Consider the following 26,792-nt stretch of genomic DNA (forward strand, 5'->3'; position numbering starts at 1 on the left):
TATTTTGTTTATAAATTATCCTTTTTATATCAATTTTATCTTGCACGTTTTGTTTTAAATATATGAAATATTCTATCACACATACACATACATGTATACTTTTATCGAAAAAACATTTCGTATCTGCTTTTTTATAAAAAGTTAAAAAGATATATTATATAAACTTGTTCAAATGACACGAGAACGCGGATCAAACTTAAAACACTGCCGGGAGGCATTTGGCATATCATCATCGGTATTAAGCACAACACACAGAGAAGCGAAGAGAGAAAACCGTCTTCCAAAAGTCGGATCCAAGCCACGGTGGCGGTGATGCGACCTATCTGTAGGAGGGTGGAGAGACGCTTCCAGAGCGTGGTTTAGGGTAGATAGGGGCGAAAGTCACTGCACAGCCCCTATGGGGGCCACTAGCCAGCTTCGTGCCTTCGTCGCGACTTCAGGAACTCCTGTTGCCGAGTCTGCTGAAAGCTGTACATCCGAAGAACTGGCGAGGCAGAAAAGTGGACAACGTTCTGCGAAAAGATGGAACGCTGCGACTATTCGCTATAAATCTTAATTCTTAATGGAATATCTTTGAGAATTTGCGCAATTAATGTATAATTTAAGCATATGTATTATCTTCCGAGACAATTAAACGATAACAATTTTTATGAAATGTTAAAAATAGAAAAGAAGATATAATATAAAAATGTTATCTTATAAAAAAAAATTTTGCAGTGATCTACTCGTGTTTATAATATTAAGAGAAATAGTTATATATTTCTAAGATGTCTGAATTTCTCCCTTTCTTTGTCTCTTTGTTTACGAATGCATCTGTTATGAATGTTGTTCCTTCCTCTTTGTGCGGTTGTTGATATCGCGCGAGTGCCATGGGTGTTAAACTTTATTAATATCCTTATCAAAAACAGCGACGTGGATAACTGCGCTAGTTGCAGTTCGCAGGATTCGGAAGTTCTGTTCCTATGTGTTCGAGGATAGTTCCTGGGGTTTCTCCCGTGGGCGCCGTGGCCAGCCGTTGGGTTTGCGAGCCCTGAAGGACTCGTCCGTATCTTTGGCAAACTATCGTTCGGGACGTGTACAAGAGGCGGGATAGCGGTCGACGTAGTTATATACTACTTCGTGCGTGTACTCTTGTCGAGATGTGGAACAAATTAAAGTTCCGCGAAGAAATCTGTGAGTGTGCTGGATGGCAATTTTAAAATTTCAAACGATAAGTTAATAATATTTTTCATTTTAGAAATTATATGACGTGCATCTACAGTTATTTTTAATGTGACATAAATTATTATGTATATCTATATTATTCTGTAATGTAATAGTCAAACGTGCGTTATTAATCAAAAAATAAAAAATTAACGCATGCTAATGTGTATCGACTGATTTTTTATATTGCGTTTTTTTTATATTATATTTATAATTTTGAAATTTTTCAAATGTGATAGAAGCCCAAAATTACAATAGGGAATATAATAATAAATATTGTACAATAAGCATCCCAAGTTTGTGCTTGATTAATGTTTGTGCATGTGTGACGATGCATTAATGTATTTGAATACAAAAGGTCTTTAAAGCTTTTTATATTTTCATAAAAAAAACAAAATAAATTGTCTCTTTTATGAAAACATAAAAAGTAAAAAAAATTTCGACATTTTTGCAAAATCAATCATATTAACAAATAAAAATCTTTCTTTTAATTTTTTAATTTTATTAAAACGTATAATTTAATCAAAAAATTATACACACATTTTACTATATTATAGCATATTAGATTCATATGAATATCTATAGAAAACGTCAGCATTTTTCAGTTCTTTAAATAAATAATCAATATTGAGACAATAATTGAATATGATTCTTGTGTTATTTTATTTAATATTTCTTTTAATATTCTGGAAGCTTTAAAAGATATCTCTCCACGGGAAAAGGACTAAAGTTCTACAATTTGCAAATCTGTAATCGTGCAGCATAATAAAAAGCACTAAAAGATTAAAATTTTATTATACCGCGTATACGTAGTTTTTATAACGCAAAGTAATGATGTTCTTATTATAATATAAAATGATATGTTTGCATATTTCAAAGCAATCTTTTGTGAGCTGGAGCAAATTAGTGGCATTAAAAAAGAATTAATTGTTTATATCCAATTACATCTCGGATGTACAGTAGTCTCTATGGATGTCTGGAACTAATCTATTTATGCACATAAAAGAGAAACATACTCAACTGAATCGATAAAACTGAATCAACAAAAATATAAAACGAAAAGAATCTGGAAAGCCGATAAAAAACATTTTATTCGATCGCTACAATTCTCTGTATGACTCTTATTTCACTCACTTATTTTTATGTGATTCATTATGTATGTGTAATGCGATATTTTATCTTATATATAATTTCTCTTTCTCTCTCTTTTAATTAATATAAAGTAATACTTTTTATTTTATACAAGAAAATATAAATAGTTTTTTAGAAATATTTATTCTTTCACAAAGAAATATATGTGTGATGAATCATGGTTGACCACTTGCGAAAATTCAGTTAATTTTAATCATCCATTTGCGACGAAAGGCCAGTGCGTTTTGCATTGATGGTAGGGAGTAGGTAACGAGGATCACGCTGTAACCCACGCCAGTAAAGTTATGATGGTTTATGAATACTAGCGTAACGAATGCTACGGTAGCCCCACGCACCCTACTGAATGGTACGCCGTTATGCTATAATACGAAACTATAACGCGTGATTTTCTATGCTGGAAATTGTTTTACGCCTATAAATAGAACCTGCTGTGCAACGACAGTTGGCGCATGAAGCTATAATGATTATCGATACCGTTCTTTTTTTTTTACACCAATCGAAGCAAATATAGACAAAGTTTAAGTAACTTAAATTAAAAATCGGAGCACATCTTTCCAAAACTTAAAATATTATTTTTTTTCGTTTCATAAGCGTTAGAAATTGAAATGTACTATATAAAAAAGGAAAAACTTATAAAATATATAGTTCGGTAAAATTGTGATAATGTGATATTATAAAATTTGATATTATAAAAAATATTCTAAAGTTATATTTTCTGAAAATATTTTGCTGGAAGTGATTCTTAATAAGTTTATTGCAAACTAGAAATTAATTATTATGCATGCTATTTTGTTTATTATATATTGTACTTAATAACAGTAATAACTATTTTGCTACTTATGTTTTGGTTTTTTAGATTTGTCAATAATTTATTTTTTACCGTTTCGATTGACAACTATTGTTGCAGGCAAGCAGATGAGCATCAAGTATAATGTATGAGATTCAGCAGGTACGGCAGCACAATGCGCTCTAATGCTGAATTCGACAGTCAGACATTTAGAGACATGACGTATCGTTGACATAGCTACAGGGGGCACGATAGCTAGCAATTTGTAAGAGGGACCCCATGGAGGGGATGTTACAGAGTCGCATTTAGCTTAGGGCGCAATATGCTATGGCACTTGATTAAAACACCATGGTGCAGCCTTTGCAGCATAAAACACTTCTAAATGGCGATGCAAAGGGATGACTCCGCAGAGGTTAATTTATCCTATGAATTGGAAGAAGAAAAATATTAAAATTATGATATTACTCATGTTAAAAATTATTTTCTGCATGTGAATAATACATGTTAAATAATGTGATTTTTTTAAATAAGAAATGAACTATTTTAATATTTTACAAGAGTTTTCTAAATTTAAAAAGACAAAAAGTGAAAGGGGAGAATAAATTAGTATGAATTATAAACAAAGGTAAAATATAAATTACTTTAAGAAAAATTAATCTCATTTTATTACTGTTATAATTACTGCTATATTATGTATCTCTTTATATATATTTATAATTACATTTTTCTTAGATAATGAAAAAAAGAGAATAAACATTTTTATTTGCCATACGGTCTGTCATATAACATGATATAGTAATGCATTGTACAGCGTTCTACGCTGTCGAGAGGGCTCCGGCAAGATGTACCGACAGATGGAGGTGTTAATAATTGATAGTTGCTTCCCTCGTTGATGATTGGTGAATCGTATTATTAAGGCGGATAACTTTTTGTAAAAGAAAGAAGTACGCATAATGCGCTCAATATTTTGATTGTTATGCTCCTTTTCATACCTGTATTGATCGAGATTTATTTTGAATACAAAACATGGAATTTTTAAAAGCTACGTTGGCAAAAGATATAGAAAACATTTCAAATCTTTCAGTAAATTTGTCGCTGAGAAATTTTCTATAAACAGATGTTAACTCGTCTGAAAGATGTGAAAAATGACGATTCTGGTATATAGAGACGAAAGGATTAGGACAGTTTTGACTACAGTGCAGCGTGTCTAACATTTCTGTTGTATTGTGGTCAGAAGAAAGGCGGAGAACGAGTGAAACCACGAGAGGTAACGAAGGAACAGGAAGGATGAGAGAAGGATTTGAGGGTCCGGTGCGAAGCTGGGCCGAGGGCAGGACGAGACATAATGGACACATTAGTGCCTGGCCTCCAGTTTAATTAGTTTACATTACCGTGGCATCGTCACCACCGCGAAGGGGTTGGTCGCGGACGGGAAGGAGAGAACAAGAGCGAAAGCGGGGGCGAGAGAGCGCACACCGTAGGGGCAGGCCAGGTTGATTAATCGGGAAAGTTTGATGCGAGTTGACGGAGACGCTAATCACGCCTCGTAACCGAATAATACTGCGCGCTCTAGCTTGCAATATTCATGAACCGCTCGACATACATGTAGCAAACGGAATTCATTATCAACGACACTCGTTAAATATCGTTGCTCGAGAAGTGAACTTTGCGGATTCATATCCCGTTTCTACTAACTTTACATTCCTACAAAAAGTCATAGCCTCTCTAAAAGAAGCCAAAGGTTCATTTATCATTTTATTATCGATAAGAATCTCTAGATTCGTTCTGTATTTCCTTTTGTATAATAATAAACTGTTATACGTTAATCGATTAAACTTTCTGTGTAATAAATGCAGGGACAGTACCTTGGATTTTTTTTTCCAAGAAGAATATTGCCATGAAAGTGCACAGAAAGCTCTTTGAGCTCATATCGCAGTTCTCGAAAGCGTGTTGACCCAGTTTGCGTCTCTCGCGATGCTGACCAACGGATTGCATTGCCATTTTGCAACATTGCGCGGAGATTGAAAGGATTACAACGTTCGGGCGAGGCGAAAGGTGCGGATCCGAGTGTGCACACGCGAGCGAGTGAGACGAGAAAGAGGCGCGGCATAGCTCATTTAATTACAAATTCCATTAAAATGAATGCCAGTTCAGAAACAAACTCCACATATCTGCATTAAGCCGCGGGGCAACATGTCTTAATCAGGTTAATATAAATATGAAATATGCAGCAAAAGAGAGAGAGAGAGAGGGAGTGAGGAAGAGAGAAGGAGAGAGAGAGAGAGAGAGCCCTCTGGGTTATGCTCGGGGGTAAAGGGTTGCGTGGACCGGCATACGTGTGCCACCACCTTACGACTCCTGGGGGGCGCCTTCATATTAACCCTTGCATATTAAGCGCGCGATAACCGGATTCTCTAATATTAACGTTGTCACTCGGCGCTTGCCGTGGCGTCAACTTACTCGGCGGTCCTTACCAAATGCCATTTGCCCGAAGACGGATCCATCTCGTCGACGAAATAATGCACGAGCCGCGTGCCGTTGCTCGCCCGCGGGTGAATCTTGACGGGCTGCGGTCGCATTTGGCACGAGGTTAAAGTGAAGAACACTGAAATAAAACCATGTCAATGCGAGACGTAGATTGTACGTCTACGCAATACTCTCGAAACGCACGAAAATGCAGCAGACAAATGGGAAAATGTATCGCCCGTATCGCGATATTCTTAATCTTACGGATGTCTCGAATTTAATCATTGCCGAAGGTAGCATCAACGCTCAGTAAAATTACGCGCGCGGCGCGAGATATTTGTCGACGCGCGCAGAGTAAACTTTAATCAAGCCGTGCCTGGGTCAGAGAGCAAAAAAAATGCCCGAGAGAAAGAGCGCGCGGGAGTGAAAAACCAAAGGAATGCAAACATTTCGTTCGACTCGATATTTTTCAATATAACCGCGGCGCCGTCGGTCTCTGACCACCAGGGGAAATCTGGCACGGTCTCCGAGACTGGACGATATTATAAATATTAGATCAATTAAGAATTAACAGAACGCCCATCGTCCTACCTCTGAGTAGAGAAATGTAACGACTTTAAAAGTTCACATGTGGATTCGCATATTTGAATGTGCGAGTGTCAACCATCGCGGCACGTATGAGTAAGAGAGAGAAAGAGAGATGGTGAGAGAGAGGGAAAGAGAAAGAGGATCATTGCCAGAAAAAGAGGGTGACACGGAAGAACGACAGAACGCGACAGAGAGAAAGAGAGAACGGAAAACGAGAGAAGGAACACTCGTGCGTGGTCCCAAAGTCCCAGAGCCGATCCTGCCAAGTTATTTAAATTCAAATTCGAAATATCGTCGGGGGTTGCTAACATATTGTTTGTTTCGTTTGGACCGCGGCGATAGTGAGAGAGGGTGAAGGCTATCTCGCGGCCGAAAACTCCCCCCTCTTTGAGCCTTGTATATATCCGATCGTCGCATACGAATTCTATACCGATAAAAACAATTCCCAATGATTTATATTCATCTCATTATAATCGTCCGGAGCAAATTTTAGTCCCGTTGCAGCACGTGTAATAAACAAAAATAAAAGCGAAGAAGAAAAAAAAATAGAATTAATTTCATCGGAAATGACATATCGCATCGATATACGCACGAGTCATCCTAGGAACGAATATGTGTTTCCTTTTAATCCGAAGGTACATACGTTTCATGTCTTCCACGTTTCATATGTCTTTCCTTTCGCGCCTGTCCAGACCTTATTTGCATACGTGAATGAGCGCAATACGGTACGTACGTTGTCAGAGTACCGGCACCGATGTCATGTTCGCGTACATGGTATTCCCTATCCCTTAACAATTTGCTGCTAACATGCCGAGGAAGCCCGCTCGCGACCATTCTACGACCCCGTCAGATCTACAGTTCTCTTCAAAGTTTCAGATCCTCCATACTCATCGGACAGCGAATGTAGATTATCGTGCACTATGCAGGATTCCATATTCGTACCTGGTTTTCGACACGCTCGACGTTTATTACCACGGACGTAGACTACAATACACTTGAAATGCGCGAAACAAGGATGCGCAAACGGCTCAAGGATTAACTTAGGATTGTTTATTCGAAGAAAAAAGCGAATAAACGTTGTTCTCTCTCTTAATTATCAAGTATCAGACGGCAGGAAAGATGATATAATCGTATAGACGAGGTAGAAGTCCAGTGGCTTTTTAAGCTTTCGTTGCCACTTGTGCGGGTCAGTCTGCAAAAAGACTTAATTAATGACCAGCCTTTCCCTAAGGGCGTCCGTGGGACAGCGCAGAGGAGAGACGAGGTGAGCGAGAAGCAGTGAGATGACGGAGTGCCCTCCGAGGAACGACCCTCGATGCAAACTCCTCGTATGAATATGTCTCTGCTAATTTCAAACTTCGTCCCAGAGGTAGATGCCGCCTGTTTACGGGGAATATTAAAAACTTTAACGTCGTCTGCTTGACCGGGTTCGTCGAGAGCGTCGTATGATGCGATATGTGTGTGCGCGATAGCTACGCATAATTCTCTATGTTATGTGCATATATCGCGAAATGTATCATTGCCGACGAACGAGCGACTTATCGCAAAGTCTTGGCTCGATCTTCGCAGATATCCTCTTCCGAGTTTGGAAAGCATTTGAGGACAAAGTTTTCCGCTGACGGCTCCATCGCAATTTAACGCGGTCATTCCGTACTTTCTTTCCGCGTTTATAGCTACTCGGTAATTTTACGAGCCGTCTTTTTTTTCCGCCGAGATGCGATCGTATAAGGGTGCCGTCGAGACATGTACAATTCAGTTAGAGGTGCCGTAAGGGCGGTTTTACGTCATATCATACCACCCCGATCCTCGTTCCCGCCGCCTTCTTCGACCGATATTTTATTTAGGCGATAATTGAAAATTCCACGGAATACGACCGATGGATTTGTCACCAAGGAAGGTTTTACACCTCCCGTGAATTTCCTATAGCATCTCCTTCCGTCGTGTCGAGCGTCGCTTCTTCCCCTCGCCGGGCCGCGATGTCGTAGAACGGTAGAAAGTGAGAAGGATCGTCCGAGGAGATGGCGATATCACGGCTTTATTGACCGCCCCACGATGCTGTTTCGGTAATCATGCATCTGTGTCGAAAATCTGTTTCGTAATGTATAATCTTTTATTTACATGTCCGCACTTTCCATCACGTAACGAAACAATAGAAAAAAAATATTTAGTTTAACTTAATACTGCAGCAATATATACATATATATGTAATACAATTAAAAGAAAATTATAAAAAAAACAATTAAAAGAAGAGATAATATACAATTTTTAATTACTTACTTCTCTCTTAATTATGTGAACCTTTTTTCCCTCTTCTCTATAAATAAAAAAAATCACATAAAAATTTATTTTTTAATTTTTATTAAATACTTTTTATTTGCAAATAGGTCTTATTCAGCATATCCCGCAATAAAATAGACCTGATACCTCGAGTAAATCGAAAACCGTTTCCAATCGTTTACTTTGGGATCAAATTTGTCTTTCCATGAGCTAGGGGCGTTTCTTCGCTCGCGTGTGCTCGGAAGACGATACATCTTAGCGGATGGTCCACTACGCACGATGGTGGGAGCGACGAAAATTTGGCGGAGGCGAGAGAGTGACGCACCGCACTTACCGCGGCGAACGTGAGCGGATACGTGGAAACGTGAAAACGTGTGTGGAAAAGCGCGTGGAGGTTGGAACGAGCATGAGGTCAGGGGTGAGGGCGAGTGTGGATTGAGGGGACCCCATGGAGTCGTGAAATCCATCAGACCAGGCCTCGAGCCCCGTTTGCTGGCGCTACTTACGGCGGTGCGGCGAGAACGGCATCAACGGGACTGAGAAGACCTAGAAGATATCGAGGCGACGGGAGGGGCTTGAGGGCCAAGAATAAAATATCATCCACAGTATGTCCCCTTTGAGAACGCAACATCTTTCTCCATCCTCTCTCCGTTTTTTGCTCCTTCGCATCTCGAAGGCCTCTCTCTATGGATCTCTCACCTATTCACCTTCTGCTACCTTCTTAACGCGAGTCTGCCGGTGAGTGCACGCTTGTCATTCGTATTCTCAAATTCGACGGCTCCGGCGCGATACATTCGCATTCGCGGGAATCTGCCATCGAGTTTTCAAAAAATCCTTGATGGAGTGCATCGACACATTGGAAATGCAGAATCGTCGCGAGCGATCTGAAATTCGAACGACGTCTCATTAGATATTCGGGGACGTTGGCTATAAATAAATAATAAGAGAATGTTGTATCAACTAAATTTTCAGATATATACGATATATACGATAATAAGAGAATGTTGTATCAACTAAATTTTCAGATATATACGATTGTCGGGTTGAACAATCAATGTGAGTCGCAAAGAAATATTAAAATCGATACTCACTCGATAGACGACAGACGATAGATTAAATATTCGTCATAACAATAAGAAAGTGCATTTGCTCTTTCGCTTTTTCTCGCCATTTCGGACCAATCCAGAATCCATAAAATCGTATGTTCCAAGCTTCTCCGGCGAAATTCTTTGCCTGGGGGATCGCGCGAAGACAAGGACGCGAAAAAGAAGAGGTGGTCCTTAAATCTGAAAAATTAAATTATATCGCCGTAAAGAACGATGCCCGAGGGTTTAGTGTCTCGTAGATAGGGCCGACTGACGTGTATACGACGCGGAGATCGTTGAATAAAAACAGCATTAGTCCGTGCATAATGTATGGATGATGGCGACGTGTCCTGTGTCAGCGTTGCTCGCACGCGCGGGAGAGGGGGCCGGAAAGCTCAGACCAAGTAGCCGACTAGCTAAGGGAGCTATACGAGAATGCTGGGAGTCGTAAAGCTCGCGACTACTCGCACCTCGCCCGTTATAATAATTTAGTTCATGAAATTTGTCCTCGTATCTGTCTAGTGCTATCGTGTTGTTGTCGTATTATCCTTAGATACGAAAACGCGATAGCGTTTCAATTATGCTCAACAAAGCGATGCGAAAGATTAAAAATATATGATAAAAAAATAAAAATATATAAAAAATAACCATCTTTAAAATATTTACGGATGACATGAGCGTGTAACTGATTGAATTCTCTCTCGCGTAAATTCGGCGGAGAGTTCAACTCCGGCTTTGAAGAAATTCTAGCCCGGTGAAAAAATCTTCCAAGTAAACGGTCGAAAAAGTCGGACGACTGTCGCATAGAATCACTCAGAGAGATATCGCCGACGAAGAATTTAGATATAAAATCAGAGGGAAGAACGCGATGGTGGGATGTCGACCGTGGGGCGTACAAAAAATGTATTATTACAGCGTGGCACGAAATATACCGATTTGATTTATCAAACGGGAAATCCTATCATCTCCATACTACAGGACTTTTCACTTCGAGCCTTTGATTAAAATGCGAGCTTAATCATCGCACTCTGCCGCCACCTGGGGACTTCGCTTGTCGCCCGTTACCTCCCCGCGTCTTTCATCTTGTGTTATAGGACCTCGCTATCTTTTCTTTCCCTACCACATCTCAACGAAAGCTGGAAAACCAGAAGGATAATGCATGACGTGGTCTTTTGTTGCTCCGCGATGACAGAGAGGCGAGATATGATGAGGAAAAATAAGCAGAGAAAGAAAGTTTTCCTGCCTTCCTGTTTTAAGATATTAAAATGTGTCATCAGCTGATGCCTTCGTTACTGCATTGTGATGGATCCTGTTCGCTGTCTCCTTCTTGCGATGTGTTTCTGCGCCCTCACTCCTCTCTCTGCTTCTGTATACTTCTACTTTAATTACGAGAATGCTACTCAGTTTTGATAGAAGCAGTGAATATTGTCTCGCATATTTTCACAGACTGCCTCGTCCTAGTATCTTTAACACTTGAATGTAATTAATATGTTTTATATGTATTTTTTATATGATTTACTGAATATCAGAATTAATATCCTATATCAGCTGTTTAGTCTTAACAACTTTTCATACATATTTATAATTTATATAATTTTTTCTCATTAAATACAAATATCTTTTTTGTTGCAAAATATAATATCTAATTATTATCATGCTTTGCATTTATTTAATATGTCTATTGCCACGATAAACAACACTGGCTGGTAAGGATCAAAGCATGTAGGGGGATGAAGACACAAGTCTTATGGTTGCTACGTGGAAGAAGGGGGTGACGATCGACAATCGTCAGCTTTCCAATTTTCGATAAATCATCTCGAGACGACTGCGCAAGGCATCAATAGATCCGCGACGATATCAGGGGTGTAAGGTGTCGGCAAGAATGTAGGGTGAGTAGGGGGTAGGGGGAAGTTGGTGGCGAAGGTAGAGGGTGGAAGATGAAGAGAAGGGAAGGGGTGGTTCTCGGGGCTTCGTGAGAGGGTGGGTAGGCGAAGTAGTAAGGGAAGGGGATGGGAAGGGGGTGCAATTTCCGCGGCTCGTGATTGGGGCAGCCTCCTCGGGGAGCAAAAACTCCATCTACAAATGAACAGCCGTGACAAGAGCCATAATTTCTCGGGGCTGAGCCGCAGCTACCGTGGCTTTTGCCAGCCGCAACCTTCCTTTTCGTTTCTGACATGATCTTATATACAGAAGATAGCACAACACATGGTCATGTCGAAGAACTCAAGAATTCAGATCCTAAAGAATCGCTTGTTATCGAAATGTAAGTTATCCGCGATAGATTTTTTTAATATATTTGTGAATTTACAACATAAATTTCTTTTAAATTGTCACTAAATAAATAAAATAAATAAAATATATAACAGATTTTATATTATTTTACAAATAAAGAATATCTTTAACATTAATATTAATATCAAAGACACTGATTGGTAAAATCTTGTATGTAAAAATGATTTTAAAATTTGAAAATCTTTCAAAAAAGAGTAAATTATTCCATTACTTTTTAGATATATTTATTCTGCAATGGACGACTTTGCGAGATCCATGTTGAGTGTTATTTCAATTCGCAGCAAAGTCAGACTCGATCGAGAGATATTGATATCATGACACGTCAGATAGAAACGACTTTCTGAGAAGTTTCTTTCGGCGATACCTCTCGCGTCGATCTTGGCATCGAGCTTCACTTATATTTCAGGAGTATTCCGAGCTATCCTTTCGCTCGATTTAAAACTGCACGATATTATACGTACCGGCCTCGGCACCACAGTTTCGTCGAGCGACTGGCCCCGGTCGATCTATCAGTGGCAATTCCAGGCTGCAACCGAGAACACGGTTATTCGTGAGAGGAGGGGGAGAGGAGGAAGAACGAGACGCCATTTTCCGGTGAATTTCTCGGCTGGTAATCCTGCCACGTCTGTGGAAGCGAGCCCGACCCTCCGATCCTAACCGGATCACGCCTCGAGGATGATGTATGATTGTGCCCACGAAAAAATTAAACGTACATTTGATAAATAGAGTTGGCAGCAGTGACTGCGCCCGCGGAAGGGCGAAGGGAAGGAAGTGAAAAGGTCGGTTAGCTACAACCGTGCACCGTCAGCTATATAGCGTTAACTCGACCTACCGCGCCTTTCGGTTTTCCTCCGAAATTCAACGTCCCGCGGGACGGCCCGCATTCGGTGCTTCCGCGCTGGAGATCGCGTTCGTTCGATCACACTTTCCGTAAATCATTAAAGTCTTTTAGCACGTTCAGCTCCGCTGAGGAGACCATGTCATTGCGTTTTTCCTATCAAAGCAGCGCAAAAAGGGCGCTTATGCCGAAGCTTGTATATGCATGTCCCAGCAAGCTTCCCTGAAAAAAATATTTGTGATGAAAGAAATATTATTTATTATAAAATCTGAACATAATTATACTGTGCTGAGAAATTATTATCATACTTAAAATATTGTTATTTGTAACGTTGCGAATGAAAATTTAATACTTATTGCGAGAATATATAATATATGATAATAATTTTTAATGCTTCTTTTTTCTTTATAACTTGGTTAGCCTTTACCAAATCACAAAGTGACAATCTATAGCAAAACGATTCCAAGCTGATGCGAACTCTTCTGAGAGGGTAGACCAGTTTCCAAAGTCCAAGTTTGGCCCCGAAGGAACTGACCTCTATTACGCGGGGTTAACCGCTTGGCATTCTCACTTCCTGGCAAGACTTTGATTGGTCTCCGAATCCTATTAGTCCTAGATACCAAACCCTTATGACGTTTTGCTACAATCAGAAAATTCTCGTCATTCAAAAAACATTTTACAGAGTAATAAGACTATTCAGATAACTTTTATCTATTCGCAATATTATGCAACATAAAACAAGAAATCTATTTTATGTAAATTATTCTTTACAATCTTGCGAGGCAAAATCTTCTTCGAAACAAATGTCACTGTTCTATAAGAGAAACTGTCGTATTTGCATGCGTTATTTGTAGAATATTCGTCGCTGTTCGAGATATTTTTCATCGCGTACCGATTTTCACGCTTACCTGATTTCGAGGTAGGAACGCGTATAGATCAGATCCATGTAGAGTACCATCTTCTTCGTGCATTCCACGTTTCAAAGCGTATGCAGATGGATAGATGGAAACCTGTGACGTCGGTTCCCGCCTTACCGTGGAGAGTCTCCGGAGACGCCGTGCGTCGCGACCCTAAATAATACACGAGCATATTTTTCTATCGCATATACGATGTCGTTGGCACCGCTGAAAATACACGATTGTCAGCGTCCCAATTTATTTTCAAGTTCCAGAAGACAAAAAATGTCTTATAAGTTTGAATTATTACGAGAAACGAAAGTTCGATGGAAAACCGTTTCACAAATCTTTCAAAATTGTGTAAAGTTTTATGAAAACATTATGCATTTACATATGATGTTATCTAAATATTGAATTATATAAATATATATTTAATTTTCCGTACGATTATTAATATTTAAGATTTTTTATATAATACAAATAATTTATATCTTGTTTAACGAAATAATAATGTAATAATTGCAAAAAAGAACATTTACAAATAAATTTATACAGAAATGTCCTCCAGTTTTGATAGCGATATTGTTTACTATAATGGATTTTTTATCTCAAAATTTACTTATTATATCATACACGACACATCGCAAAGTTTAAATTTGGAAGTTTCAGACAATTTTAAGAACAAACTTTATTTTACAGAGGTGCTACGCTATGAACTTAAAATAGAAGACATGGAGAATCGCGTTATAAAAGAAAACGGTGAACAGTGAGCGGCGGTTTTTGCAGACAATATTAAAACTATATGAAGATAAATATCGTCCTGGCTGAAAACTTAAAGAACTAACTATCAAGTTATGAATCATGGAGATGTGTCGTTGAAATACGCCCGCGCACGATAAGTAAACATCTATCCTTACTTATTTTGCGTTAATTTTGTTTAAAATATTATATACTTTTCAAATTCTATTCAAATTCTATTAATTGAAGTTGTGTACCGATAAAGTATAATTATGTTCTAACTACACAGATGCAATAGATAATCTCTGAAATTATTATACCGATAATGAGGTGTCACCATGTCATGTTTTTCGTTATGCATTTCTACATTTTCCAAAGTAAATTGCACGAAGGTTTCCGCCTTGCAAAATTAATCCGAAAGCGATTGGGGCTTGCTTAACGCGACGTTAGAAAGTCGATGGCCTTACGGATGGCCGCAGCCACCGTATTCTCATCGCGCAGGTGCAAGAGGTTGGAGCAGTGGTCCGCAATTAAGAGCGAGGTCCCTGCAAATTAAGAGTTAAGGTGCATAGGTGGCCCCGTCAGAGTGGGGGTCCAAAGGCTGGCGGATTTCACGGGGGTTGCTAGCTGTGAAGGCGGTACCGGACACGCCCCTGGTGACCGTACGCGCAACCCCTGTGCGCCTTTCCTTGCGATATTCCACCTATATACCTCTGGAAACCCTAGTACACCTCGGCTAGCTCTCTATTCCCACTCACTCCCACCCTCCTTGCACCCGGCAAGACGGCCGGGCTATGCATAGGGTCGGCGCAGAGGGCGCGAACCCTCGGTGTACCGCGCGTGCACCGCGCATCTTTCAATATCTTTTTATTATTGTACCGAAAGTACGGCCGCCATTAATCCTTGTACTCCCGATGCTCTCAAATCGAAGCTGCAGTCGGGGTGAAGTAGATACGCGCGTACTCTTCAACACATAATGCATGCGTTATCAGCGGTTGCACGGTTTCGTGGGGTTTGCACGATTTTCTCCGGTTCACATCTTGTTTCTTTTTCATTTTTGTACCTTGTCTATTAATTCAAATCTCTATTAATTTATATTAATTTATATTAATTTATATTACGTGCAAATTTAAAAATTGAACGTGAAAACTTGACTAGATATATTTTATCATACTTTAAAAAATTGTTAGTAACAATTAGTAAAAGTGAGAATTTTTATAATTCTTCAATTGTCATAATTTTTCGAAAAAAAATCTAATTTTTTTATGATTAATCTATCATTAATGAGATATTATTGTAGATGAGAAATCGGATGACTTGTTAAGACTTGTGTCTTAAGCATTAAGCTTGATGAAAGATTGAGTTACACGGCGGAATTGTCAGCGATATGGATCGACGGTAGATTAGCTGTCAATCTCTACTATATTTTGGAAATGATGTCTACGCGCGCGAGGTTTCCCAATACTTTTGGGACGAATTCGGGAGGGCACGAGCGTAGAACGGTAATTACGGGAGTCGGAAAGTCGTCAGCCTCGGTCATAACTTCGTAGGATTCCCAGGAGGGTCCGAGTGCAATTTGTCGGTAGGCTCGGTAGCGCGGCAAGAGAAAAGGATCGGCCGCGCGCGATTATTTGGGGCGTTGGATGTTGGATGCAGGATGCAAACAACGACGAGGGACGTCGAACAAATGACGTGCGTCTGTTTGTGCATTCGTCTCATTCCGCCGATCGTATGTCCCCGTCTGTTCCGAATTTGCTCGGTGTACGAAATCGCGGCTGGGTTGTCGCGCGAACGAAAAAGCCTGTAATTATAAGACGTGTCAACATTTGTTACCCGTAGGGTAACAGACGAATCGTTTCAATCAATTGCATCATGCCGTTATCATTGTTTTACATTTTTTTTAAATATGAATATTTGATACAATTTGTATGATTTATATTACATATACTCAAAAGATAATTGTTAATATACATGCAATGTTAATAAAAAATGTCCATCATTTTGTTCAATTTCATATTATCCGTTAATATATCTCATTACATATATTAGTGCAGCCTGTTTATATCTCAAAATTGTTAAACACTTTGGAAGAATGAGATGCCACTCAGCAATTATTCTGAAAACACCAATCACATATTATGATTATTTTGCAAATTGATAAATTTTTTCTATAATATGCGCAGAAATATTTTTCAGTAAGTAATATTAGGACGGGCGATGATTCGCGGTGCGAAAAATCGCAGTCGTCGCCTTCCGCAGCCTTCTTGTAGCCCGCGCATCTCGAGAGCTACAGCATCGGCGGTTTATCAATGATTCAAGCGCAATCTCATTCCGTATGATAATCCGCGGACCCGGAGAAATATTCATCGTGGCGGTTCGGCGGTCCTCATGAAATTCCGTGGCTCTCGCGGCTTGTGTGCGCATCTTAGGAAGCCGTTCCGGACCCCGTGCCACTTTGCGGGATTTTCGTATTCTCCGGCGAGACGATGCGATGTGTTGCTCGCGCCGCGCGCGGGACATCGTGATACATGCAAGAACATTCCGGCGGCTTCTTCCGTCGGGGCGAAAAGAAATGGCGATGGACCAGCAATGGTCGGGCGTTCGCAACCGGGCGGGAAAGCGAGAATTTCTAAGTAGAACTTAGAGAGGAGAAGGAGGGAAAAAAAAAGAAGAACTCCGGAGTTCTTCGCGAAAGTTTGGCGCTAGCGCCGAGATACGGAAAGCTGCGGGATTACCGCCGATAGGGGATGATACTTTTGTGAGTCGGACACGGGTAAATGATGGATCGTCCTGGCCGTGTCGAGGAATGTAAAACTCGCGTAAATCTCGAGCTCTCGTGCGGCAAACTGACGCGCGACGTAGCTCACGTACTTTGCACTTCGTTCGCCTGCGAGTTTTCGCCGCTATCTATTTCGTGACAGTCATGTTGATGAGAAGTGACGCGCGTTTCTCGTGAGTTTTAAATGAATCGTTGCATGTTATATGCACGCGAACGATTGTGTCTTATGCATTTAAGATAAAGCGCGTTCTTGAAACAACGACGTGGAAGCGTACGCTTAAAGTAAAATTAAATAATAATTTTCACGAGAAATAAGACTTACTTATTTGTTAAGAAAAAGTTTTCGTCGTCGAATAAATATCGTATCGATTGCTGACTGATCGCGATTATAAAGTCAGTCTAATTCTTTCAAAAGTATCCTGAAAAATATCAAAATAATGTATGCAGACAAAATATAGTTTACACCACAGATCACAATAATGTGCGCTCTCTGGAGAATTTCAACGAGCGTGTACCTGGTCAAAATCCAACCCGATCTACTCCCTTCTGGGAACTTGGAAAGTCAAATATTTGGACGGATTGCCGAGTCATCGAAGGCCTCACGCGCTTTCTACGTGAAAATCGGCGGTTTTCACGCGATTCACCAGCGGCTACGCAGTTGGAAGGAAAGAAACATTGTGCGAGTTTCGTTGTATCCTTAGGGACCTGCTCTCCTCCACCTCGCCAACAGCTGATTAATCGTTCTGCTTTCTCCCCGGAGACCAGGGAGACGCATCGAGCGGCTTCTTTGTCGTTGTGAATGGCGTTTCGTACTGACTATTTTTCGCTTACCGTTATAAGAAGCAGACCATCTTACCAAACACAGTGTTTGTTATAACACGCCTTCCTGTTGTACGTTTCCATCGCGCTGGATGATTTTTGAAAGGGCACAAATTTTGTTTTGTATCCATGTCACTTATCAATTGTATTCCTTTAACCTTCTCTCCAAACTATTTCTTCTCTCTAAATTTTCTAACATTGGAGAACAAAATTGAATAAAAATATATTAATCATATTTAAATCATTTATCATATTCTTTCATCGTATTTAAAATATTTACAAAATGTGAAATTATTACAAGATGTGAAATTTTATCAATAAATTGCAATTATATACATTTATATGAATGCCTACTGATGACCTAATCTGAGAAGTAAAATGACAATCGTCCGAAGAGTGAAAAGTGCCGGTTACGAAGAGGACATGCGGGACAGTTTGTTAAGCGCTGAAGTCACCCCTGCAGTGCGGTACATCCGGTGCAGCTTAATTTGTTTATTTGCAGGAGGAGGAGGAGGAGGAGAAGCGTGGTAGGAGATATTCGTTGGATAGGAGAGGGTGAATTGCAGCACGATACAATGTTTTATTTAAATACGTCTCTGCGATCCAGTTCGCGCCCCATGGGTGTCCTGGACGGTAGCTGCCTACACTTAATATGGGAAGCGACAGACTCATTTTTATTTCTCAGTCCCATGGAAACCGACGTGAAGGACTTCTTTCGTTTTCCGCCCGTCGCGATTTTATGAGTTTCGTATACGTTTGCGTCATAAACCAGTATTCTGCATTTCGTAGCAGATGATATTTTGTCTCTGACATTTATGATCAGAAAAATCGACGTATTATTATGATGATCAATTGATACATACTTATTTTTTATATATTAACATTTTATCTCTGAATATGTTTTGTTTCATAAATATTAAAAATATACAGAGTTCTCAGTAATTTTGTATAGAAGAAAGTTTTTTCATTTACATTTTTGTATATTTCTTAAAAATAGATTTATTTATTCTTAATTTGGGATAAAAATAAAGAATAATTATTAATTAAAACGCAATTAAATTTTTTTTCTCAAATAGCAATTACAAAAGTTTATAATTATATTTTTTCTAAAGGTTAGTTAATACACATTGATAAAACATTGAATCTTTACTAATAAAATAAGCATGACAGAGAAAATCTTTTTTAAAACATTGATGTATTCGTCATAGTCACAGTTGTCATTAGTCTTACATCGTGCACAATAAAGATTTTTTGAAAAGGCTTCATAAATTCTAAATAAATATTGAGAAAACACCGTAGTATAATTTGAGTTAATTCTGCTGCAGGGAACTGGAGACACAATTAAAAATCTCATTTCATTGTCTTCTGTTTGCTCCTGGTGCAGTTTCGGCACTCGCCAATTTCCTTGCATCCTTCTCAGCAAAAATATAAAAGCGTATCAAGAAGTTCTGTAAATTATTTATCCTCGCATACTAAATAATTTTAGCTAATTATTTATGTATGCGAAGTGCACTTTGTGGTAACACATAACAGATATATATGTATATATCTTTAGATAAGATCCTGATCACTTGACTACGAAATTACCGTATTACCGGAAGCCGAAAGCACTCGACCATCGAAGATTCTCTGTGAAGATAATTATGAATTCTCTTTCAAGATTACGTCGAAATCCCTATGGGTTATCAGAGTCAATGAAAGACGGTCTAAAGTTAAGCATGAGTCACATTGAACGATCGTGCCAAGAACAGAAAGTTTTGTCCCTAGTGTAGTTAAGCAACGATTATCAAAATAACTGAAATTGCGCAATTTTGTATTAAAATTAGTCAAGAATTTTGACTAGCGCTTTTTGAAATAAAAATCAAAAAGTTAAATTTTTGTTATAGATGTAAACATGAAATTTTAATACCTTTCGGGAAACGAGCGAAGACATTAGATCGCCGAGGACGTAGGCAAATACAGTTAACGCTGTTTGTTCTGGTTTCAATGGTAGTTACATGTGTGGAACCTGTGCACCGCGAGTGAGATCTACCTACCCTGTGACCTTCCTCGGTTCAGTGCGTGGCGGTCCCTCAAGTTAAATAGTATAATGGCCAATTTAAAATGTCCCGGAGTATCTAAGATTTGTATTTGCCCATGGTCGAGATGTGTTTGAACGATATCTCGTCTCTGAGAACCGAGAATGGAGAAAGAACATAGTTACGACCGCGAAAAACCCCATGAGCCTCGGACAGGTGTATCTTGGACTCGTGGAACCGTCTACGTATGAAATGCAAAATTAAGCATAGAAATATAAAATGTTTGAAACATATTATATAATATACTTGCAATCAAAAAATTTTAGATATCAATAAAAGAAATATTTTGTTACTAAAAAAAAAGAAAAACAGGAAATAAAAATATTTTAAATATAAATCATACTTCTATACAACTAGCAGTGAAAAATCGACATATATAAAATACTGAAACGGCCAAAAGAATCGAAAAATATATTTTCGGTGTTGCCTTTTGCGTCTGCCAATCCAGTATCGCAAAACTAAACGTATCACGCGCTTCTGCCGAACACGATCCCGCGGGATGGAGCACCCAACACGCCTATTTTTCACGTGGTAACTGTAGATCGGTGGGAAGGGAGCGACGCATTATTGCATTGTCCAGTTTGATAGAATCCCAAAATCCTTCAGGTTCAGCGACGCGGCCACGCGAGGTGCCTAGCAATGCGCCTTGCGGCCATTTTCCCCAGGGCACGCGGTAACCTATCAAACTTTTAGCTGGACATCCCCCACTTCGGCTTCTCGGCAGTTCTTCTTCTTTTGCTGGAACGTGCCAGCAGCCAGCAGCCACGGCGGGGGTGTGCGGGGGATCTTCTCGTGATGAATATTGCAGGGGGTGCTTATTGTTTCCACTCACAAATCATCCGCCGATGTCTCGCGGGGGGTGCGCCGCAATGTTTTATTCTACTTCGGTCGACAGGGTCGACACTAGGAGATCCAATCTGCTTGTGTGCGCAAGAAGCAATGTCCTCTCCGACAAGACCAGCTTCTCCCGATGGCAAGACATATTGCTACCATTATGTACCGGAAATCTTGTTTGATTGAACCAAATGGCCGTTGTAAAGGATTCTCTCGAATGATCGTGAATGTCGCAGTACTACGTGATAAAATAAATCAATTACACACACGTATAAACAACACACATACATAAACTACAACATTTTTATCTTTCACTTTAATTTGCTGTTACTTTGGTATTTTAATATACTTTGATATATGTAAATAAATAAGTATGCCATAGAAAACAAAATTTCTGATATATTTTCTATAATTAAATGTTTATATAATTACTTATATAATATTAATTATAAAAATTGTAAAATTTTCAAACAAACTGTGCATGTTACATTCTATTATATTTTCTTCGCACAACTATTTCAACAATATTGAGTCTTGTGAAAGAAATGTGCGTTACTAGGAGTATATGTTCCAGTTTTTTACGAGGGAAGCTAAATGGAGGTTGGGAAAAGAACGTGAACTCGTTTCTTTCGGTGGCTCGAACGCCACCCTCGTCCCCATTCTGTAACAATAATTTTGCAAATAGTCGACGGAAGCCGCTGCTAAATAATGAAATACTCTGTCGTCCGGGAAGATTCAATTTGTGGCATCAACGTATTGGATGAATCAAGATCTATAGAAGAAAAAAAAATTAATATAATAAACTTACTATATTTTTTAAAGATATCTTTATAAAGTCAGCTTTATACCTCTACGCATAAATATATCATCCATGCAATTTTTTATGAATTGTATGAATATTTCAACAATTTTATGATTTTTCTATAGCCAACAAATAATATTTCGCACATACTCAATTGTTGTATAAATAATATATATTACATTATATAACAAACAAATAGTTATTATTGTTGTATGGAAAAGTTTAAGCTTCTATTTGCTGTGTCTAAAATTCGCCACGAGTCCACGTCATATTTTAAGCGAAACTGACGGTTGTGGTATAAAATATTCAAATACAATATTCAAATGTCGACCGCAAACCGCAAACTTGATTTTCGACACATATAAATCAACGTCAGTACGTTTTCTTTAGATGCTGATTCTTGGATATGGCCAGAAACCATTAGGATCTAGCAAAGACTGAAAGACATATAATATTTACTATAAGTAGAGCCTATGCATATATTAATACACAGTCGATATAAAGATAAGATAAAATTGGTCATTAATAATTTAAAAATTTAAAAATTGCTAAAAAACACATATATTTGCATATATATATTTTAATAAATGAATATAAATGAGATTTACATAATATAAAAAGATTTATATTATATTCAAATAAATTAGAAATTTATATTATATTGAAATACATTAAAAAATTGCTCTAATCATGAGATATGATAGAAACAAAATTTTTTAAATTTGTTATTAATTTGTTTGTCTTTTTTCCATTATCTTCTTGTTACTTAAATTTTAACGTATTAAATATTAAACAATTTGCATGAGATATAAAACAGATGATCAAAAGAAATAAAACGAAGCAATCAAAATAAAGAAGATCAACATTATTTTTTTTTAACAATGCATATCAATTGCTATAAAATTTTACAGGCTTTCGATCATTTCCAGGTAGGGCGAGAAGTTGCGGATTTCTGCATGTCGAGAAGGGGACAGCTCACCAGAACGTGTTTACTCCCAGCGAAACTAATTGCGCGTGCACGATTTTATTAAATTTGTCCACAACGTTACCTCGTTTGCATTCGTTAATGAGTTTTCGGTCTGGCGGTCCGGACCAGGGACGTAACGAGGTTTGGACGGATGGAAGGGGGCGGGTGTACTCGAGCAAGCGGGATGAGGTCGGGTGGAGTGTGCCGGTTCGGTTTTTGCCCCGAATTTGCATACTTTTCGCGGTGGTTTAATTTCTACGGGCCGCAAAATCGGACCTCCTCGTTTTTACCTTTACGCCATGAACCACCGTCGGGCTGACCAGGCGCACTCCGATACAGTATAAGTACACGGAGGATGTGTGATAGGCCATCGTAGATCACTCTGCGGTCTGGCATCTCAAGGGTCGCATTATCCCCATCTCAGCCCCTTTTCGTGGGAGCAACCCTTTTTGGTGTCGGTCCTTCTTCTACAAATTACACTCGACCTTCTATTGCACCGACCGCGAAAGAGTTTAATCGATCCCGCGTAAAAAAGATGGGCAACTAAGCGTTCTCCGTCCGCATGAAGGAGGAAGCTTTTCCCTCTTTCGCATGTTTGAAAAAATACGGTTACGTGCAATTTATCGATAGCGTTTCCTCAACTTTATTCTATCAAATGTATTAGCTTATCGCACGATATCTCGCGTGTCAACGCGTTTAGAAATATGCTATATGCGGTTGAGAAATTTATGACATTTTTCGAATGACTCTCTATTTGAACGTATCTCCCTTAAAAGACATTAAAAACTTTTCCGAAGCATGTTTCTTATAACGTCGGTTCTACGACGACGATATGGACTCCCATGGGGGTTAAGCCACTTGGAATATTTACGATAAATACTTACGCAAACATACTTTTGCGGCTAGATAACGAGGGATGCGGACCGATAAGAATATTATTCAAACTTATCATATATGTAATCGGACGTTGTGATGTGACAAGCTAAAATCAATAAAATTAAAATTAATTGTTGTTTTATTTTAATTATGAGTAACATATGTAATTGAAAATATATTATAATGTAATATGTAAAAATCGTAGATTGAAACATAAGTATACATGCACGGATATATCCGCATGCAAGAATAATTTTATATCTACTTTGTAATTTTGCATTGACTTTTTCTTGTACAAAAATAATATTAAAATAATGTACTCTGCTTGCAATAAATGTGTACTTAAATTTATGTATTTTACTTTCATGTAAATTCTAAATATTATTAAAGCATTTGTTATTGTTACCGTTTGCCATAAGTTATTAACGAAAAAGAATCTGCAACAGAGAAGTATAGTAGATATCCGTAGTTTGAACGAACAGAGCTACGGAGATGTGATGATAGCTTGATGTCTGAGCAATATCACGGGGACATGGTCATCTTAATAGACTCGTCGGTCGCTCGGTGCGAAGCCTGGAAACCGAAAAGCACGCACCAATGATTTTAATGAGATTCACAAGTCGGGAAGCCCGTCTGAAGTTATGACGCTCATAGTGCTGGACTTTGTGGCGGAGCAAGTTCGCGTCACTCTACCCTCGTCGTATATGCAACACGGCGGAACAAGAAATCCAATGCGTGTTCAATGCTGAGGTGAAATGAACTTGTAATATTTTCGATTCCCCGAGGATCATTCTTGAAGAACGCCGCCGAGAGAAGATCCGTTGTACGAGAGACATTGAAGACAGGCAAAATTGAAGTCGCTAGAGTTTATGAAAAATTGACACATTTATATTCGCCGACCGTTTTGTAAGTTTTCAACGCGCGGTTACGTACACGAAGCATGATGAGAACGAAGTGGAAGAGGTTGAATTTCAGTTTCGCTTTGCCGAATGGCCCGTTGTGCCGAGAGCGTGGATGGGGAAAGCACGAAGGGATGAGAACGAGGAGAAACTGGCGGGATTGCGTTCATGTTGGTCGTGAGTTTCGGACTTGGGAATTTCGGCCGGTGGCTCGTTCGCGGGGCACAAAGCGGTCTGACGGACTTAACGTGATTAGCAGAGATACCCCGGCAGTTTCCTATTATCCGCGGTCCAGACGCCGCCGCACAACCGAGCGGTCTTCTCCTCCTTTTTCGACCCCCGTCAACCCCTTCGGCTTGATTCCATTCTATAACTGAAGTGCGCTGATTATTAATGCCCTTAATTCATTTTATAATCGTTAATCATACGAATAAACACAAGGAGAAAATTGCTTCAATGATATATGTATATGTGCTATATTTTTATGATTATTTATATATAATAATTAGTATTTCAAAAAAAAATTTGTTTATGAGAATTATTCTTGCTAAACGTTAGAAGAAATAAAGGAATATATTATATAAAAGCAAAAAGTTGTTTCACTATATTAACAGATTATTATAATTAACATTTTATATTATGTTAATTACAAGAATTCTATCTATCTAGTTTCTGCGTTCATCAAGTTTCTCTAGTATTTCGTAGGATCGACGCGATTATCGACATTAAAATGCCGATACAGAGGGAAGAATCGGACATGGGGAACCGGCCGATCCTAAAATCAGAAGTGCGGAGCGATACGGGAACGTGTATCTCGGGCGTACGAGCTTACGGACAGTACACAGGGTGAGAGTCCCTGCGAGTATGAAACTCAATTTGATTCCTGCTTCCCCTCGACCCCCGTCGTCGGAAGCGGAGGTGGGTGGGACGAGAGAGACCCGGGGGGTGGCGGTGGTCCGCCACCCCAGAAAAGGGGGTGCTCCCAGGGGCGCGCGACTGACCCGACATCCTGCAGGATCCAGCCACTCATATTGCCAATTACCAACTCTACGACCCTCTCGCTCTTCGCTCGCTTTGGACTTCGGATGATTCCAGCCACTTCCAGACTGTTCCAGTTACATCGGCGGTATACGTTCTCATTGCCGTCACGGCCGGGAAAGGCCGTTGGCTAGACGCACGCCAAGTAAGCGTAATCTCTGGCGAATATTAAAGGATTTATGTGTTTCCTCTTACCGTTGTTGTATACCAAATGCACTTTGTGTGTGATTATTTCAAGAAGCGGATGCGTTAATAGTGATGGATTGTACGAGTGTGTTCTTATTTTACGTAAATAATTTTTTCAATTAAAACTCAAAGAGAACATCTCTATACATTTCTGCGCATATTTTGATATTTGACAAATTATTTGGCGACTTTTGTATTGTGATTCTCGAGTTAAAGTAACATTTCTATTATTTCAAAATCAAAATTTTGCTTCTTTGGATTATAAATATATATGATAAACAATTTATCTTATGAAATAAATTTCTGATTCTCATATCTGTCACATTTTTAATACCCATAAATACTTTTAATTTTTATAGACATTTATTTAGTAGTCGTGTGCATTTAAAATAATCACAGCAACAGAGAAAATAAGTTCGAATTAAATAAGATAGTAAATATTTCTTTTATGAGAATCTGTGGTGGGCCGGAACTTCACGGTCGCGGTACAATCGAAATGAAACCACGAAAATACGATCGCAAAATCACTTAGGTTTATTGGATCAGATGAGAAGCAGCGGTGTATTTTAAGGTAATAATCGTATAAAATCCATATGTGTGTCACACGTATGCGTCCCTATATTCTAAAGTTTATACGTTATAAAAGAGAGGTTGCCCCGTAACACGCGGCTAGAGGACAAGCGTGCGAGGGAGCGGCGGCATCGAAAGGTGGAAGGACATTGAGAGGGATGAAGGGGACGGCGAGTTTAACAAATATTGAAGTCTCGGAGATGTCAGCTCGCCCTCAGGCTCCCTTCGTCGCGGAGAGGGAGAAGGAGAGAGAGAAAGTTTCGAGTTTAACTTGTCTAAATGTTTATACTTTTTCCTCGCCTCGATATTTCTACGAGACCGCCGGTCGAGTCCTCCGCTGTACTCCTGACGCTGCTATCTTCTTGAGAAGTGTCCTGAGAATGACATCCTCATCCATTCGCCTTTCAATATTTTCCGCGTTGCGCCACCGACACCTCCGTTTGAGCTTCGCTCTTGCCTTTTATGCTCGCACACTCCGGCTTTGTACATTTCTTATATGTCGGTACAACTCGGACTCGCTCATCCCTTGCTCTTCCGGCAACTTTGCAATGCGTGCCCATCTTCGATGTACTCACGCTCACGGCTTCTTGAGTTTCGCGTCACGAAAACACCGCGGCTATTA

The 26,792-nt window shown here is 39.3% G+C and overlaps 1 protein-coding gene across 1 annotated transcript in view; it reads left to right on the plus strand.

Annotated features, from left to right (window-relative positions):
* Positions 1 to 397: 397 nt before the first annotated feature.
* The window catches only part of LOC105250456 (ES1 protein homolog, mitochondrial), a 41,824-nt gene continuing 15,429 nt past the window's right edge, over positions 398 to 26,792 (plus strand). The window contains exon 1 of the mRNA XM_025407587.1: positions 398 to 487. Within this exon, the coding sequence (XP_025263372.1) occupies positions 398 to 487 (90 nt within the window). The remainder of the gene's footprint in view (positions 488 to 26,792) is intronic.

Source organism: Camponotus floridanus, unplaced genomic scaffold, assembly GCF_003227725.1.
Source record: "Camponotus floridanus strain SB8 unplaced genomic scaffold, Cflo_v7.5 scaffold1, whole genome shotgun sequence".
Classification (NCBI taxonomy): Eukaryota; Metazoa; Arthropoda; class Insecta; order Hymenoptera; family Formicidae; genus Camponotus; species Camponotus floridanus.